The sequence below is a fragment of the Ptiloglossa arizonensis genome, chromosome 8, assembly GCF_051014685.1.
Source record: "Ptiloglossa arizonensis isolate GNS036 chromosome 8, iyPtiAriz1_principal, whole genome shotgun sequence".
NCBI lineage: Eukaryota > Metazoa > Arthropoda > Insecta > Hymenoptera > Colletidae > Ptiloglossa > Ptiloglossa arizonensis.
The window spans coordinates 15,214,749-15,230,242 of record NC_135055.1 but is presented as its reverse complement, the minus strand read 5'-3'; the positions used below and the strand labels follow the sequence as shown (position 1 = coordinate 15,230,242).

Sequence of the window (15,494 nt, the reverse complement as noted above, 5' to 3'; positions counted from 1 at the left end):
TATTCGCGTCTTCCACTTTCGAGGGAAATACACTTTCCATGGTGAAAACTGCCGGCTCTACTGTATATACAATTCCCTTTAACATCCGAATGCACTTTTCTCGGAAGTTGCGCATTAAATTGAAAAAATTATTCTACTTGTTGCGACGAGTAAATATCGGCTGGAAAGGAAATTAGAATTGAGAAAAATATGTCACAGAAATGCACGAGAAACGTGTCGTTTATATCCAACAACATCTGTATGAATGAAAAATATATTTCGGTTTATTTTCGAGGACAAGAGTCTGTAGGAGACATTATTGTAAATATATAACGCATATGTAACGCATATTGTAAATATGTAATCGGATTTACATAAATTTGAGGAGATGTAGTTCGAGAAATAATTGTTTAGAACGAGTAACAACAGTCTCGAGATAAATTTCTTAGTTAAATTTTATTTAAATTGGTAATTCCCGAGCTTTCGATATTCGATGAGAAATAATTATAACAGTGTAGTAAATCTAAATTTTAGTCCATTCGAGTCACGGTTGGTACCTCGTATACATTTAGCGATAACAATAATCCAAGAGTGTTTCGAGCACAATGTACGGTTTGTATTTCTTAAATAATACTCCCTTCGAAGCTCAATCAGCGTATTTGTTTCACGAATCGCCATCGTTAAACATTCGACACTTTTTACGGTCACTGATGGAGTTCAACTCAGATTATAGTACGTTCGTGTCGCTGTGAGTTGTGAAACATCTGCAAGATGAAAAGCAAAAAACTACTCGCTACAGAAAGACACGATTATTTATTTATTACGAGATCCTCACCTGCAGGGTTTTCTACACAGTTGTCCTTCTCAAAAACGATCTCAAAAATAGCACAAGTCGTATTAAAAATACATTGAAATTCGAAACATTGAGCAAACAATGTTTTACCTGGAGGTAAACAACTTTAGATTTACAATACCGAAAGCTTCCAACGATTTGAATATTTATTAAATTATTTCCAATGAGAGATGAATTTTGATATTGATACCAATGTACGAGAAAAATTGATCGATTTTTTCGAAATCTTACAAAAATTATTCAGTATACACAACTAACTAAAACTTGCCACTGATTACACGAACGATCATTAAATTACTAAAATATAAACGTACTGGTACGTTACCTGAAGACGAAGTAACACGTTACCGACAAGGCACTTCGTAATTGCATGTTGTTTTTAATCGTGGATGCCTCTGAGTGCCATTAACTTTATGATAACTACTAACCATGATCGTCGTTGCTACGCGCTCTATTGTATCGAATAGAGCATAGTAAAATACGAGAAGGATGTACTGACCATCTGAAATGTAATTGCTTTTAACGTGGTATCGTAGACTGGTAGCCATTCCTAGACGTAGAAACGTTGAAAATTACCGTCGAAAAGCCCTGGTAACACGGCACGAATAAACCGGAGAGATTAAACGCACATTCGATCGAGCTCCTGTGCATTATCAACAAAAGTTGTTTCTGCATTCTCAGCGGGATACAATACCACATGGAGTTGTATCTGTATCATTAAATAGAGCCGCGTCAGTATTTTCGTACTCGCGGTTCAACTTTGGTGAATTTATCGCGTAACAGAAACGAAGAGATCTCTCAGTGTACGAACAATGTTCGAAATATGAACTCACGTCTCATAAAAAACATCCACGCTGTCGTCCAGTATCAATTGCCCGCTATAGTTGTTCAAGAACATGATCACCAGATGGATGAACACTACCAGACCACTGAAGACAATTTCGAGTATATCGGTCAACTCCACAACCGCTAAGAAAAACTGTCACACAGGATGAAACGTTTTTACGAAAAAACGAAGCTCCCTAAAACGTTCCTTGCAAAAACAGAATTTAATTGCACACGTGTATATTACACGTGTACTGAAAGTATCCGTACTGTGACCGGTGTTATGTTTCGTGTAACCTGTATTATTTCGCAATGTTTACATTCTCTAGGAATTCTTCTAGAGTAACGATATTTCCAACAGTTGAGAAACACCATACGGGAGGAACTAATGTCGCGTGTGCAATTGGACAGAATTTAGAATTTTTCTGGATACGTATTTTTACATTAAAACAATTTTAGTTAAATCATTTCGCACACCTGTATCCGAAATTGATCACACTTTCCTTTGATTATTAACGTAAAAAACTTAGTAGTATTCTTTCGTAACGAATCAATTCTATGAATTAAATGTATACATTTAATTAAATGTAACAATATCTAGAAATCGGGAATCGTACGTCGTCCTTAATTCTTCGAGGGAAATTTTTTAAACACGTAAAATTATACAAAATGACCAAAAATAAAAAACAGATCGATTAGATATTTAATTACGGGGATGTGATATTAATAGTCCCATCGTGTAGCTTGTCTTCGGTTATTTTACAAGATGGGACACTTTTTTATTCCACTCGGCTACAAAGAGTCGGGTTAAAGTCCAATCGTACAAATTGTCTCAACCGTTTCGAGGTGCGAAGATATCTTAGGAGAATATAGTCGTTGAACCATCATAGTGGTACTTACACGGTACATGTTCACAGCAAACGAGGCCACAACCATCAGAATCGCCATTAAATAGGACCACATCAGCTCACTTATCATTGTATTGATGATGCTGTTATCACGGGCACGGTGCAACCATTATCGAAGGTTGACGAACCGTACGCAAGAGAAGAAGGTAATTCGGTAATAACGTCCACGGATAAGAAACATTGCTACGAAGTTTGAATCAATTTTACTAACTTAATTGTTTTTTTATGCATCTCCACAGCCTTCTGAATGCTACCGAAATTCGAGACGTCCTGTTTCGACATCGTGTTCTCTTTGGCCGCGTTGTTCACTGCACGTTGTATACGATAACTGAATAAGGAGATTGAAAAATAATAACTAAATTCCATTAAATAAAATACGTCGCGATAGAAATTAATACCTGGTTATTTTGAACAGACCGCATAAATAGTGCGCAACAACAGTGAGCATCGATTCGCTGCACGTTATCGTCAACATTCCGATTATGGTCGTCATTATCACGTGCACGGATACCAAATTGACGTACTTTTGTTGATGAACGATATACCCCAAGGCTCTCAGATATTCGGATCGAGGTTCGTCCAGGGGCGCCACAGCGTCGAGCAAAATCGCGACCAATAACAGTGTAGAGACGAAAACTATTCCAGCTAAACATACCTCTAGAGTTTGGAGCAATTGTTGAATAAGTCTCTACATGAATCTTATAGAAACGCAAACACAATTTCGCGATACATTTTTGTCAGAAGGGATTCCTGGCCATTTTGATCCGTAGCTCTACAATCAATACTGTTCGATATTGGTGCGCGCCTTGTTATCGTTAAGGACTCATTGGCTGTCCACGTTGGGAGTCTACAAGAGGCAGTAGCTTCACGAGACACTTTTTCATGAGATAATAGTAACAACCAGGGAGAGTTCATCGTGGTAAATATTGGAAATCATTGAACACTCCAAGAATATCGATTGGAGCTCTTATCGTGTAGGAGCGTATCCGTGCAAAATTCAAAATCTTGGAAGCGAAGGGGCATGTAAATCACTTGTGAATATTAGATTGTAAATAATGATCGATTAGCGATCGATTGGAACCCTCGCGAGAGAAGGGTAGCATGGACAGATGTTAAATTATTTTTTTATTGAAAAATCCCAACGAATTAACCGATCAATCGACGAGTATTGATCGATTTGTGAAATCGAACGAATATTTCTTGTATTCTAATACATCGAACAGTATCAATTGTAGAGTAGGCTTTGTTAACATATTGAATACAAGTTCGGTGCCAAGCTGCAAATCGTAAAAGATTGAATTAAACTTAAATTCTGTTTCGACATTTTCTTTTTCGGTATAAATTTGTTATCGTAACGTGTACGTAAAGTGAAACTGTTCCGTTTTTTGCAACGGAATTTTGACTGTTTTTTAGGAAACTTTTATAGCTCGACACATTGAAAGGATCAACGAGTAAAACGTGGATTCGAAATTAGGATATCCACGGGCTCGCTTCTTCGGGCAACAAAGGCTATAATAAATATATTTGTTGAACATCTTACGGAAAAACATTCGTACTACACGCCTTGATTCCTTTACATACTTCATTAGTATCTCCATTTCGGTCGGATTTTTTATCGTGTTGCAATCAGTTTGTATGTGACTATAGACATATCTCAGCTGCGGTCAGACAAAGACATTTAAATCGTTTTAGTTCCGTTTCAACAATCAAAAATTTATCGATTCTTGTAATTTCATGGTATAGTAGTGTTTCGTATAATTGTTAGATTCAACTTATACGATCGTCGCTATTCTCACCCTCTAGGGGTTTCGAAGCATCAAATACGTGTCGTGAAAAAGATATTAATAAGAATCCTCAATTTTAAAAATAAAATCATTATTTTTAAAATCTTCAAATTTTTTAAATTATCATTTTTAGAATCTCCAAATTAAAAAAATTATATTTTCAAAATCTCTAGAAAAATTTCTATTTCAAGTTTAGAGAAAGTACATGTATTTGATGGTTCCGTTACTTTGTAAGAAAATGTTCAAATTTTTGGTTTTATTCTTATGAAAAAATTTGGAACGCAATAATGAGATTTTTCTGATTAAAATAAGACCAAACACGATATGATTTTGATAATATTTAGTTACGAGATATTTGAAAATTGTTCAGATATAGGAGCCACTATTGTAATTGGTTGACAAGCGGAAGGAACGCGAACGAAATCAATGTCGAAGGGTGAATCTAACTCGTGTCTGGTTACTTACAGTTGAGAAATTGAAGATTATACCGACGTATCGTAAAACGAACAATATCATTGGAAAACTCCAGGTTATCATTAATAATATATTCTTCAACGTAATCTCAGACATCAATAGCGTTGTAAACTGAAATAATTTATTCATTAGTTGACAATCACAAGAAAACGAGTTCGTACTGAAAAAAGAAGCACAAAAATTACATATCGTGATTATGGAAAATGAAATCGATAAAGCGAAGGAGTAAGAAAGTCTCGTTACAGTAAACAATTTGACAAATGTCCTCGAATCCTTTTTCATCGGTGTTTAAATTCTTCAACTTTTATATTTCTCGTTTTATCTTCGCGAGAGTATTGTTAATGGATTGGCGAGATTCTCACGATGAAAACGAGACCAAACATGACCGTATTCGGACTATTTTTAATTATACGTAGTTGAGAGTTCTTTGAAAATGATTCGTATAACATATAATGTAAAGATTAAATATCTTCTCTCATTTTGATCAGAAGAACTTTCTCAATCCGTTAATAATACTCTCGAAAAGGTAGGAGAAGAAATATAAGAGTTGTTAGCTTGCATTAATGTTATCAAACTGATAACACGCGAGTGGCGTCGCTTTGAAGTTCAGCGACCAACTTCACGATTCGCAGGTAGTTGAATCTCAAGTTACGAGTTCATTACACTTTTAATCGTAAAACGAGACGAAAGAATAAGACGAAGTTTCTAATTTAACGCTTGTGATAGATACAACATAATTTTTGTTGTCCGAATCTAAAAGAAATTCGCAAAAGCAACGTGTAGTGTGTTGTTCACAACATATAAATAGAGGAGAAATCAGAAAATACACACAACACTATTATCGAAATTGTAACACTGGTTCGTGTATACCGTGTTTCAAAATTGATCAGACTAAAATCAACGACCAAAAACATTGAAAAACATGTACAACAAATACGTCAAATTGATACAAGTTACAAAAGAATCTTTGATTCAGTGAACGTCATAAATGTTAAATACTATCGCATTTATCGAGCACCGGTCTGCACTTAAGAGACCCCCTTAAGAGATTAGTTACATTTGATAAAAAATAAATCAACGTAACAGTCGAAACATCCATTATATTTTAACATACTTATAGAACTATATCATTATACAGTAAATTGAAATTAGAAACTATACCGGTACAATTGAAACGTATCGTACAATGTAGGTTTCCCGAAAAGTGTAGATTTTTAAAGAACATTCCATACGGTAAGTGACCAAAATTTTTTAATCGTTTTAAAATAGGAATAAAAGGGCTTACAATTTCTAGGAGCAAGACTATCGAGTTACTGTACCGAACTGAGGAGAAATTGTACGCATAAATCATCGAATGACCGCAGGATAAAAATTCACAGTAACGTAGGTAGTGTACGTTAAGTGTACGTTGAGTGTACGTTGAGTGTACGTTACCTGGACCACTATACAGCTGAGCGGAATGAGACAGAAGATCACTCTTTGAACGTTTGTGAAGATCGAGTTGTCGAATGGCCACAAGCCAGTGATACACAACAAGGAATAATAGGTGTTGTACTCTCTTCGGAACACGTCCATGTTTTCGTCCGATGTCGAAGTACGTCTGAGCGTAAAACCGGGCGCATCATCCGACTACACCTCGCAATTATATTTTATTCAAGCACTTACGTTTTTGTCTCGAATTTCCAACGTGTCGCTCGTCCGTAGAAATAGACTATAATTTCCCGATATTATAGACTCCCGCGCGAAACCGATCGATTTGATTACCACTTACGTGGGAATTTGAGTAAAATACACATCAAACTCAAGAAAACCAGGAGACGCAAAATAATACTCCTTTTTTCTCTCACATTTTTCAATATCGGGGGTTCGACGATTTTTACTTCCGATATTGGTTCTCAGAAACGATTTGGACGTTGCACGGAACAGACGTATCCGCGTGCTCTCGGCCACTGAATAATAAACGGAGAGACGGAGATACAATACTTGACACGAACAGTCGAAATGTTTGGGATATATTTGTGTTACTCGATAATTTAGTATGTATCTTCCGAACGTGTGGAAGGTTCTAAAAATCGAAGGGAAAGGTACGTAGGAATTTTCTAAAGATTTATCTCACACCGTGTCAATTTCCATCTGCTTTAATAATAAACGGAGAGACGGAGATACAATACTTGACGAGCGAACGCGAACAGTCGAAATGTTTGGGATATATTTGTGTTGCTCGATAATTTAGTATGTATCTTCCGAACGTGTGGAAGGTTCTAAAAATCGAAGGGAAAGGTACGTAGGAATTTTCTAAAGATTTATCTCGCACCGTGTCAATTTCCATCTGCTTTAATAATAAACGGAGAGACGGAGATACAATACTTGACGAGCGAACGCGAACAGTCGAAATGTTTGGGATATATTTGTGTTACTCGATAATTTAGTATGTATCTTCCGAACGTGTGGAAGGTTCTAAAAATCGAAGGGAAAGGTACGTAGGAATTTTCTAAGGATTTATCTCGTACCGTGTCAATTTCCATCCCGCTTTGACGAAGAATGCACTTTCGATCATCGATCGGTACAGTGACTGTTGCGCGTGCACAATTTTTTGCGCGAGCTACGAAAATGTAATAACAGTTGGCTGCACGGGGGACGGTTATTTTCACTTCGAAGCTATGGGTGTGTAAAAAAAAAAAAACAATTTACCCGTAACATCATTATCGAAGTTGCGTGGAACGACAGCGAGGACATAACTGTGCCTCGTGCGTCCTTTTTTTTCGCTGTGTCATCCGCCACGGGTCATCCGGTAATTTGTTTCTTATTTGGCAAAAAGGATCGAACGGTACAATCCATTCCGGTTGAAATCGAAAGAGATTGTGTCAGCTGTCTGAGATTAGAATTTCTTGCAACGATACATTTTCCTCGATTCGTAACCGCCAACGATCCTCATCTTCTGGGATCACACTCTCCTAGAATTGAACGTTTGCCGAACGACAACAGACCAGTCCAGGTTTTAATCGCGATAATTTACTGAACTGAATAATCACGAGGGCAACAATTCTGCAATGTTCGACCAAAGTTGTGAATCAATCCCAAATTCAAACGGATGACCGTGGTCATCGATAGGATTCAGTGGGCTATGACGAATGACTATAGATAATGGTAATATACAGCAACGTGCGATGATGAACGACTATAGATACCATTAGTATCGAAAGGGCCATTAAGTAAATTTTCACCTCTCAGTTTCAAGAAGAAAGTGCCACAGTTTCGTGCCGTACATCTGCATTTTATATTGTTAATTTAAAGGTAGAACATAGACAAACCGTGCTCTCGGGTGAAACACAGTTACGAAAGATATAGTTAACGTGGTTACAATCTTACCAAAAGTCGATCGTGTTCACTCCTTCGATTTGGTCCTCCGATCCAGCATCGTAGGAACCTCGATCAACATCGTTCGACAGTTTCGAGATAATCAATGTCCTTGACACGTTAAACGTAGTCACGGTGATTCCTGGGGACTGGTAAAGTTACATTGATTCTCTGGACACGAATTGTAGTACTTGTAAACTTTCAAATTGTAGGCGATGAGTGGAACGATCAGTTGGACGACGAATGACATATAGTACATTTGATCGTTTATGTGGTAGTGGGAACAGGTGGTCTTGCGTGTGGTCCGGGGAAAATGTGAAGTGTTTGGGATGGACGAGTGAGTGAAGTGTTCTTAACGTGTGAAAGAAGAGCGTTTGAACTGGACCAAGGTGTGAAAGACGAACAGTCGAGTTGGCGTCAGAACGATGAATTTTGGGTGAACGTTTGGAAATGTTTGTTGGAAATTTGTCACGAAATAAAGATCATTTGCGAAAAAAATAATCCACTGGCCTTCAATTACGTATCCTGTGCGTAATGTTGCGTCTATTGTAAAGTAGTATTGCTCTCGTTGGTATAGAGCGACAAGTACGTCGACAAATTATCGAATGTTTTAATTTTTTGCTACAGGGGTTCGAACAAGTATCGGGGACATTCTTAAGTATAGAAAACCGGTGTGGCGTTTAACGTGTTGAACAGTATCGAATCGGTGGATTCGAGAGTACAGTTTGCGCGACATCTGTCACCACCAGTGGCACAGCGAATTCGTGTACGTCGAGGGATTCTTATTTGTCGTCGGTGCAAAAACTGATTAGCTGGCGGCAGAGTAATCAGAGACGCGAGACAGAGAACAGTTTCGTCTGTTCAGTCATCGTACTAGTCATAGTCCACGCAATACATCGAACCCAAGTCTGACTTGAAAGAGAGCGCAAGACCTTTGGGTCACGGATTCGCAAGAAAGGGTCCCAAAATCGTTGGTCCCCCTATACAATGTTGCTTTTTGAAAATTTATAATCGAATACGCATAATTCAAGATTCATTCTTGGCAGTACACAAAATTGTAAGTAACAGTTTTTCTACCACAACAGATCTTTGCACTATCTATACAATTTTGACGAATACTACAGTTTCATCACCAATTCAACAATACACTGTTACTTTCACGTTGTACAATAAATGAACAAACTAGCCAAAGCATTCAATTATTTTTTTTTTAATGTACTTCTACAATTCTATTATTCCGGTACTAAATATAAATTGGAAACTATATCGACAGAACTTCGTAAAATGTAGTTTCCTGGAAAATATCGATTTTTAAAGAACTTTTTAATTATATTCGAATAGAATGTAGAAAATTGTGAAATCAGTGTTTAGAAGAATGTTAATTGGAGTTTGTGTGAGAGAAGCTAATTTCGATCGTTTCTTTTTTTCTTTATTTTTATCATTATTGCTATTATTGTAATTACTACTACAACTTCTATAATCCCCAGTGACCTTCCCAGTACTTCGTCCTCGACGTTGGGTATGGAACAAGGTGGAACGAATTGCATCGTAAATTAGAATATCTATTTCTGAGCGATAATAATGAAACAGGTGACGTTTCCTTTATTGATTTACAGTGCCGGTGAGTCAAAAGTGATTCGACATCGTCGACTTTGTACGCTACACTTCCCTTTGTTCCCTCGATAGAGCGTCGTTGGAGAAATTTGAGGATCAGGCTGCTCAGTAGGTGCAGAAACGTCCCTAACTGATATCGAATCGACGTATTCGCTGGCAATGTGAACGCTACATCTAACCGGTGATGGCACGGTAAATTCAAGAGCGACGTGGAGGTTCCCTTAGTCGTCGTCTACTCGACAAGGGATTCGGTAGCGTCGGGACGCGCCACGTCGATGAACAGAGACGCGACGAAACAGCAACGTCGGATGGGATCTTCCAGCGTGGAAATGTTTCGTATCCGACAACCCAGCAATCCTCTGTCTTTAACAAATTCAGTCATCCTAACAACACCGAGCTTCTTGTTACGATGGTCGTGGTGGTGTTCGTACTGTATTTTCTCTACAGCTACATTCTATTTCATCGAATGAAGCATAGTGAAATACGAGAAAGACGTACTCATCATCTGAAATGTAAACACGATTCGTTTCAGACTCTTCTCAACTCGATTCCCGGGTGGTAAAATGTAGAAGATTACCATCGAAAAGCTTTTCAGGCAGGGCACGAATAAACCGGAGAGATTAAACTCGCACTCGGTCATGCTTCTCGTCAGTATTATTAGGATCAATTTCTGCGTACCGATCGGTGTACGGTACCACACAGAGTCGCATCTGTATCGTTAAATAATCGAGTATTTTCTTACTTGTCGACTTTTCGAAGAAACTTGTCCGATCGATTCCTTGTGTACGAACGGTGCGTTTAAAAGGCATGCAAACTCACGTCTGATCGAAAACATCCACGCTATTGTCGATCAGTTTCTGTCCGCTGTAATTGTTCGTGAGTATGATTACCAAGTGCATGACGAATAGCACGTTGGAAATGATAATTTCCTCTGCATCGTTTGTCTCCGTCATCGCTAGAAATACCTGTCGCGCACGGTACGAAACGTTTTAACGAAAGTTTTCCGAATAACTGAAATCTCCACCGATACTTACGCGGTATATATTTAAACCGAACGAGACCATAACTACTGGAATAACTATCAAGTAGAATATCATCAACCCTTTCGCCGTCACGTTGACGATGCTGTTACGACGATTCGGTCGGTTGACGAACAACGTGCACGTGAAAATAAAACACGTTAACAAATCAATAACAGAATCAACGCTGGGTAACGTAGCTACGAAGTTTAAACGAGTTTTACCAACTTAATCGTTCTCCAGTGCATCTGCACGGCCTCGCGAATGGAAGCGTGGCCGATGACGTTCTGTTTCGATACGATGAACTCTTCCGCTGCCAAGTTAACCGCGTTAGATATTCGGTAACTACAAAACACGAAGACGTCTCTAAATTCGTTCGAGTGAGCACCATTTTTTTTTTTTTATCAAACATCTGTACCTAGTGATTTTAAACAGTCCGCATACATAGTAGGCGAAAACACTCAGCGTTAATTCGGTGCACGTTATCATTGGGAATCCCATCATGCAGGTCAGTATGGCGTACCAGGATATGAAATCGATGTATTTCCTTTCGTCGATAAAAAATCCAAAGTGTTTCAAATAGTGAGGCCAGGATTCGTTCCGGGGTGCCACGTAGTTCAGTAACATTGGGTATGATAATATTATAACGAGGAACAGAAGTGAAAAGGTACACGTACCTAGAATTCAGTAGAGTCGTTCTAGAGCAAAACCTCGGGATGCATTTCTATAGTGCGTCCGCTACGATAGTGATATTTTTATCTCGAAACTCTCGGCTGATAACACGTGTCCTTTTATGATAGACGAAGTTTCGTCAGCATTGCAGTTAACTTCGCAAACTGTCCGATGTCTTTCGTCGTGTAAACGAAAGTTAGCGATGCTCGAGAGAAACAAGAAGACCGGGAACGTAGGATATTTGTTGAGAAATATTTTACTTTATGTATCGCGAAAGGAAAATGGAAACGAAGATTTGGAAACTTTTGGACGACTCAACTGCTATTCGTGACTCATTCTTCCCAATGATTTCAGTAAGTGAGAAGTTGTGATCAGTGATCGATAATCCGTACACATTAGTATCGGTTTATCACGGGATATCTGACGAAGCTAACTGCAGTGTTGGAGAAATGGACATAGATTATACCGAGACACATTGAAGAGTATTAGTTGTGAAGAACGTGTTACTTTCGTTCGATGTTATCGGTGAAGAGAACAGACTCGGTCTTAGGGATCACAGATTCGCGAAAGAAACGTTTATTGGTTGTATTTTAAAACTTTGAAATCCAGTCGGATACGGTCAAGTGTTCGACGTTGAAATACAATACGTAAATCATAAAACTGAGCTGGAATTTTTGATTCCACCGATGCAAATTGTTCCCTCGCTTCTTCACGTTCGAACTACTTATACGGAACGGGAACAGATCGTGAAATAATTCATCGATGACATAAAATGTCAAAACAATCGACCGGTAAATGACACACTCGTAATTAGAAACTTGCACGATCGTGTTACATTTTTCTTGTGATATCGAAGAGTGTATATATTTGTTGAAAGTCTTACAGAAGTAGAACAGGATAATACGCTTCGAAGCATCCATATATTTCATTAGTATTTCCAGTTCGATTGGATTTTTCAGCTTGGTGCAATCAGTTTGTATGTTGTCGTAGATAAATCTCACCTGCAGTCGTATAAGAACATTAAAATAATTGCAATCGACTTAATGCTTTTAAAGTCATCGATTTACGCAATTGTTACTATTTGCGATTCGATATATAAACGACCATATTTCAATTCTGCTAGATGAATAGATCTTCGTGGAATATACCGAGTAATGATTTCAATAGATCTTCGATATGTACCGATTGATCGTAACGTTTCTTTTTTTCAGATTATCACCACACGTTTTCGAAAGGCTGAACAACAATAGTACATCGCAAATGGATACTTATAGGAAGATCTTTCACGGGGCAGGATTGGAAACGACATCGATTTCTGTAGTTGAAAACGGTTTGCATAGGTGTTTGGTGACTTACAGTTGGAAAGCAACAGAGAAAACCAATATATCTTAAAATATATAACAGTATTGGGAATGAAATGGACAATGTTTTTACTATGTTCTTCAACGAATGCTCGGCGAATGCTAACGTCGTAAGCTGAAAAAATGTTACGTACATTAATCGAAAACTACAGCGCTTAAAGACAAACGTGTAAGCTGGTATTCAAGTAAAAGAATACAGAAATTGGTACGGACGTCGAAATTATGAAAAAAAGAGAAAAAATTGATAAAAGATCGTTTATAGAAATAAAACGTACTATGGAATAGATATGGTTATTACCTGGACTATTATACAGCAGAACGGAATGATAGCGAAGAACGTTCTTTGAACCTTTACGAATTTTGAGTGATCGAATGGCCACAGGCCAATGATGTACAATGTCGAATAGTAGATGTTGAACGTTCTTTGGACCGTGTCCATTTCTTTGTCGAATATCGAAGAACGTCTGAGCGCAAAACTAGACGCAGCGTCCGACTACACCTCGCCGTCATATTTTATTCACGCTATTGCCTTATGGTCTCATATCTCCAACGTGTTGCCCGTTTGTAGAAATGGACTATAATTTCATGAAATTACACTTCGTGCAAAACCGATCGATTTGATTACCATTGTCGCGGATATACGACTAGACTGCATATCAAACTCAAGGAAATACAGAGAAGCAAAGTATTGTCTTTTTCTTCTCTCATATTTTTCAATATCGGGGGTTGAACAGTTCTATTTCCAATGTTGATTTTCAGAATCGGTGCAGACGTTACACGTAACAGACGTATCTGGATTTACTGTTCAGATCTTCTTGAGTGTAAAACAGTAAGGAGGGGAGATAGACAAGGTTGATTCGTTTGAAGAATAGTCGCTACAGAGATACAAACAACAATGCGTACGAGAATTTGGGTATTGTTAAAAAATTGTATAAATGTGTTCTCGAATTACTAATTAGTGTTTGAAGTATTAATTCTTCATTAGATGTGTACATAGACGTTTCTCTAATGACTGCCTCGAAACGGAATATCGATTCTTTAACGCGAATGCACTTTCAATTCTTCAATTGTTAACTTACGATCCACAGATGTGTGAAAAGCAATCAGTCGGCAATGTTGCTATCGAAGTTGCGCGCAAGTACAATCGAATCGTAGCTGTGCACCGTGAAAGTTTTCTTTTTTAAATATTGATACAAGGCTCTGTCGTTCATCGTTGATTATCCAGTGACGTGTTTCTTATTTGATCTAAGATGTTTCAAAATGCGAAACATTTTAATAAAAGAAGATTGGTGAAGGAAAAAACAAACGAAAAGTATACTTCTAAGCGAAATTCAAGTTATTTATTGCTTTTCACGATAAATTCTAAAACATTCATCTACACACAGCTCTATGGGTAGCCTCTTATTTGTTCTACTTATCATAGATTAAGTTTTTCTGTAATAATATTTTCTCTTTGTTTGTTTCATGTCTCCTCCAGGACTGAAATTGTTCTATCGCTTGAATCGAGATCATTAAGCTACCCGATATCTCGAACGACAGCTTATGGTAATACTAACGCTACTATGTCACCTACAGAAGACTCACGCATGATCGACAAAGACGTTTGCAATTTCGTAGCGATCGAATTGTTGCTAATGGTCGTGGATTCATCCGCGTGATGTTACTTCACAATAATTACTGCCACGATCTGGATCTCTAAACGGACTAGAATGTGGAATATAGTATGGAAAAGTAGGAGAAGGATGCACTCATCATCTAAAACATAAATGCTTTTCATTGATCACTGTGGTAACTCAAACAGGATAGAACGTAAAACATTACCATCGAGAAACCCTGGTAGCATGCTACAAACAAACCGGCGATATGAAACGAACATTCGATCGAACTTCTGTGCACTATCACTAGAAGCAGTTTCTGTGTACTCATTGGTGCGCAATACCACATAGAGTTGCATCTGTATTGTTAAATGGTGCAACGTAAGTATTCTCATACTTGCGGTTCAATGTTCATAAACGATTTCACGTCGGAAATCGCGAAACCCGCTAAGGTAGAAGCAACATTTAAAGTAACTGTGAACTCACATCTGTTGAAAAATATCCAAACTATCGTTGATTACTTTCTGACCGCTATGATTGTTCATAAATATGATGAAAAGATGACCAAAAATTATCAGGATAGAAATGACAAATTCCTCCGCATCGTTCCTCTCTACAATTGCTAGAAGAAACTATTGTAGAGAATGAAAGATTTTAACAAAAGGTAGTCTCGATGGCCCTTAAAGAAGTGATGGGAATATGATACGAAACAAAATGTGGTGTACAAATGTGGTATGAAAGAAAATGTGGTGTACAAATATGGTACGAAACAAAATGTGGTGTACAAATATGGTACGAAACAAAATGTGGTGTACAAATATGATACGAAACAAAATGTGGTGTACAAATATGATACGAAACAAAATGTGGTGTAGAAATATAATACGAAACAAAATGTGGTGTACAAATGTGGTATGAAACAAAATGTGGTGTACAAATATAATATGAAACAAATGAAACAAACTGTATGGTGCATACGACAATGTGGTTGAATTAAAAGGTATCAATGGATACGAGAGTTTGGATTGTTAAAGATATCTAGTTTAGAAACGT

The 15,494-nt window shown here is 37.7% G+C and overlaps 1 protein-coding gene across 1 annotated transcript; it reads right to left on the bottom strand.

Moving 5' to 3' along the window:
- Positions 1–328: 328 nt before the first annotated feature.
- LOC143150682 (uncharacterized) lies at positions 329–6,641 on the bottom strand. Its single transcript, XM_076319129.1, has 18 exons — positions 6,183–6,641; positions 6,109–6,113; positions 5,881–5,945; positions 5,726–5,788; positions 5,554–5,576; positions 5,186–5,248; positions 4,815–5,096; positions 3,984–4,223; positions 3,780–3,842; positions 3,296–3,337; positions 2,964–3,253; positions 2,777–2,893; positions 2,558–2,648; positions 1,666–1,811; positions 1,409–1,541; positions 1,158–1,334; positions 815–922; positions 329–743 (listed from the first exon to the last, which is right to left on the bottom strand). Exons 1-16 carry the CDS (start codon positions 6,396–6,398, stop codon positions 1,284–1,286), a joined length of 1,890 nt encoding a protein of 629 aa, XP_076175244.1. The 5' UTR covers positions 6,399–6,641; the 3' UTR covers positions 329–743; positions 815–922; positions 1,158–1,283.
- Between the last annotated feature and the right edge of the window lie 8,853 nt (positions 6,642–15,494).

Bases quoted from the DNA above. Each gene is read 5' to 3' on its own strand.
- LOC143150682 (XM_076319129.1), bottom strand. From the start codon at position 6,398: ATGGACGTGTTCCGAAGAGAGTACAACACCTATTATTCCTTGTTGTGT. The intron at 5,577-5,725 runs GTTGATTTTAGT...AATTTCTTTTAG, and splicing joins GTTTTTCAATGTTTTTGGTC to ATTCGGACAACAAAAATTAT. The intron at 5,097-5,185 runs GTGAGAATCTCG...CCGATGAAAAAG, and splicing joins TGTTTGGTCTCGTTTTCATC to GATTCGAGGACATTTGTCAA.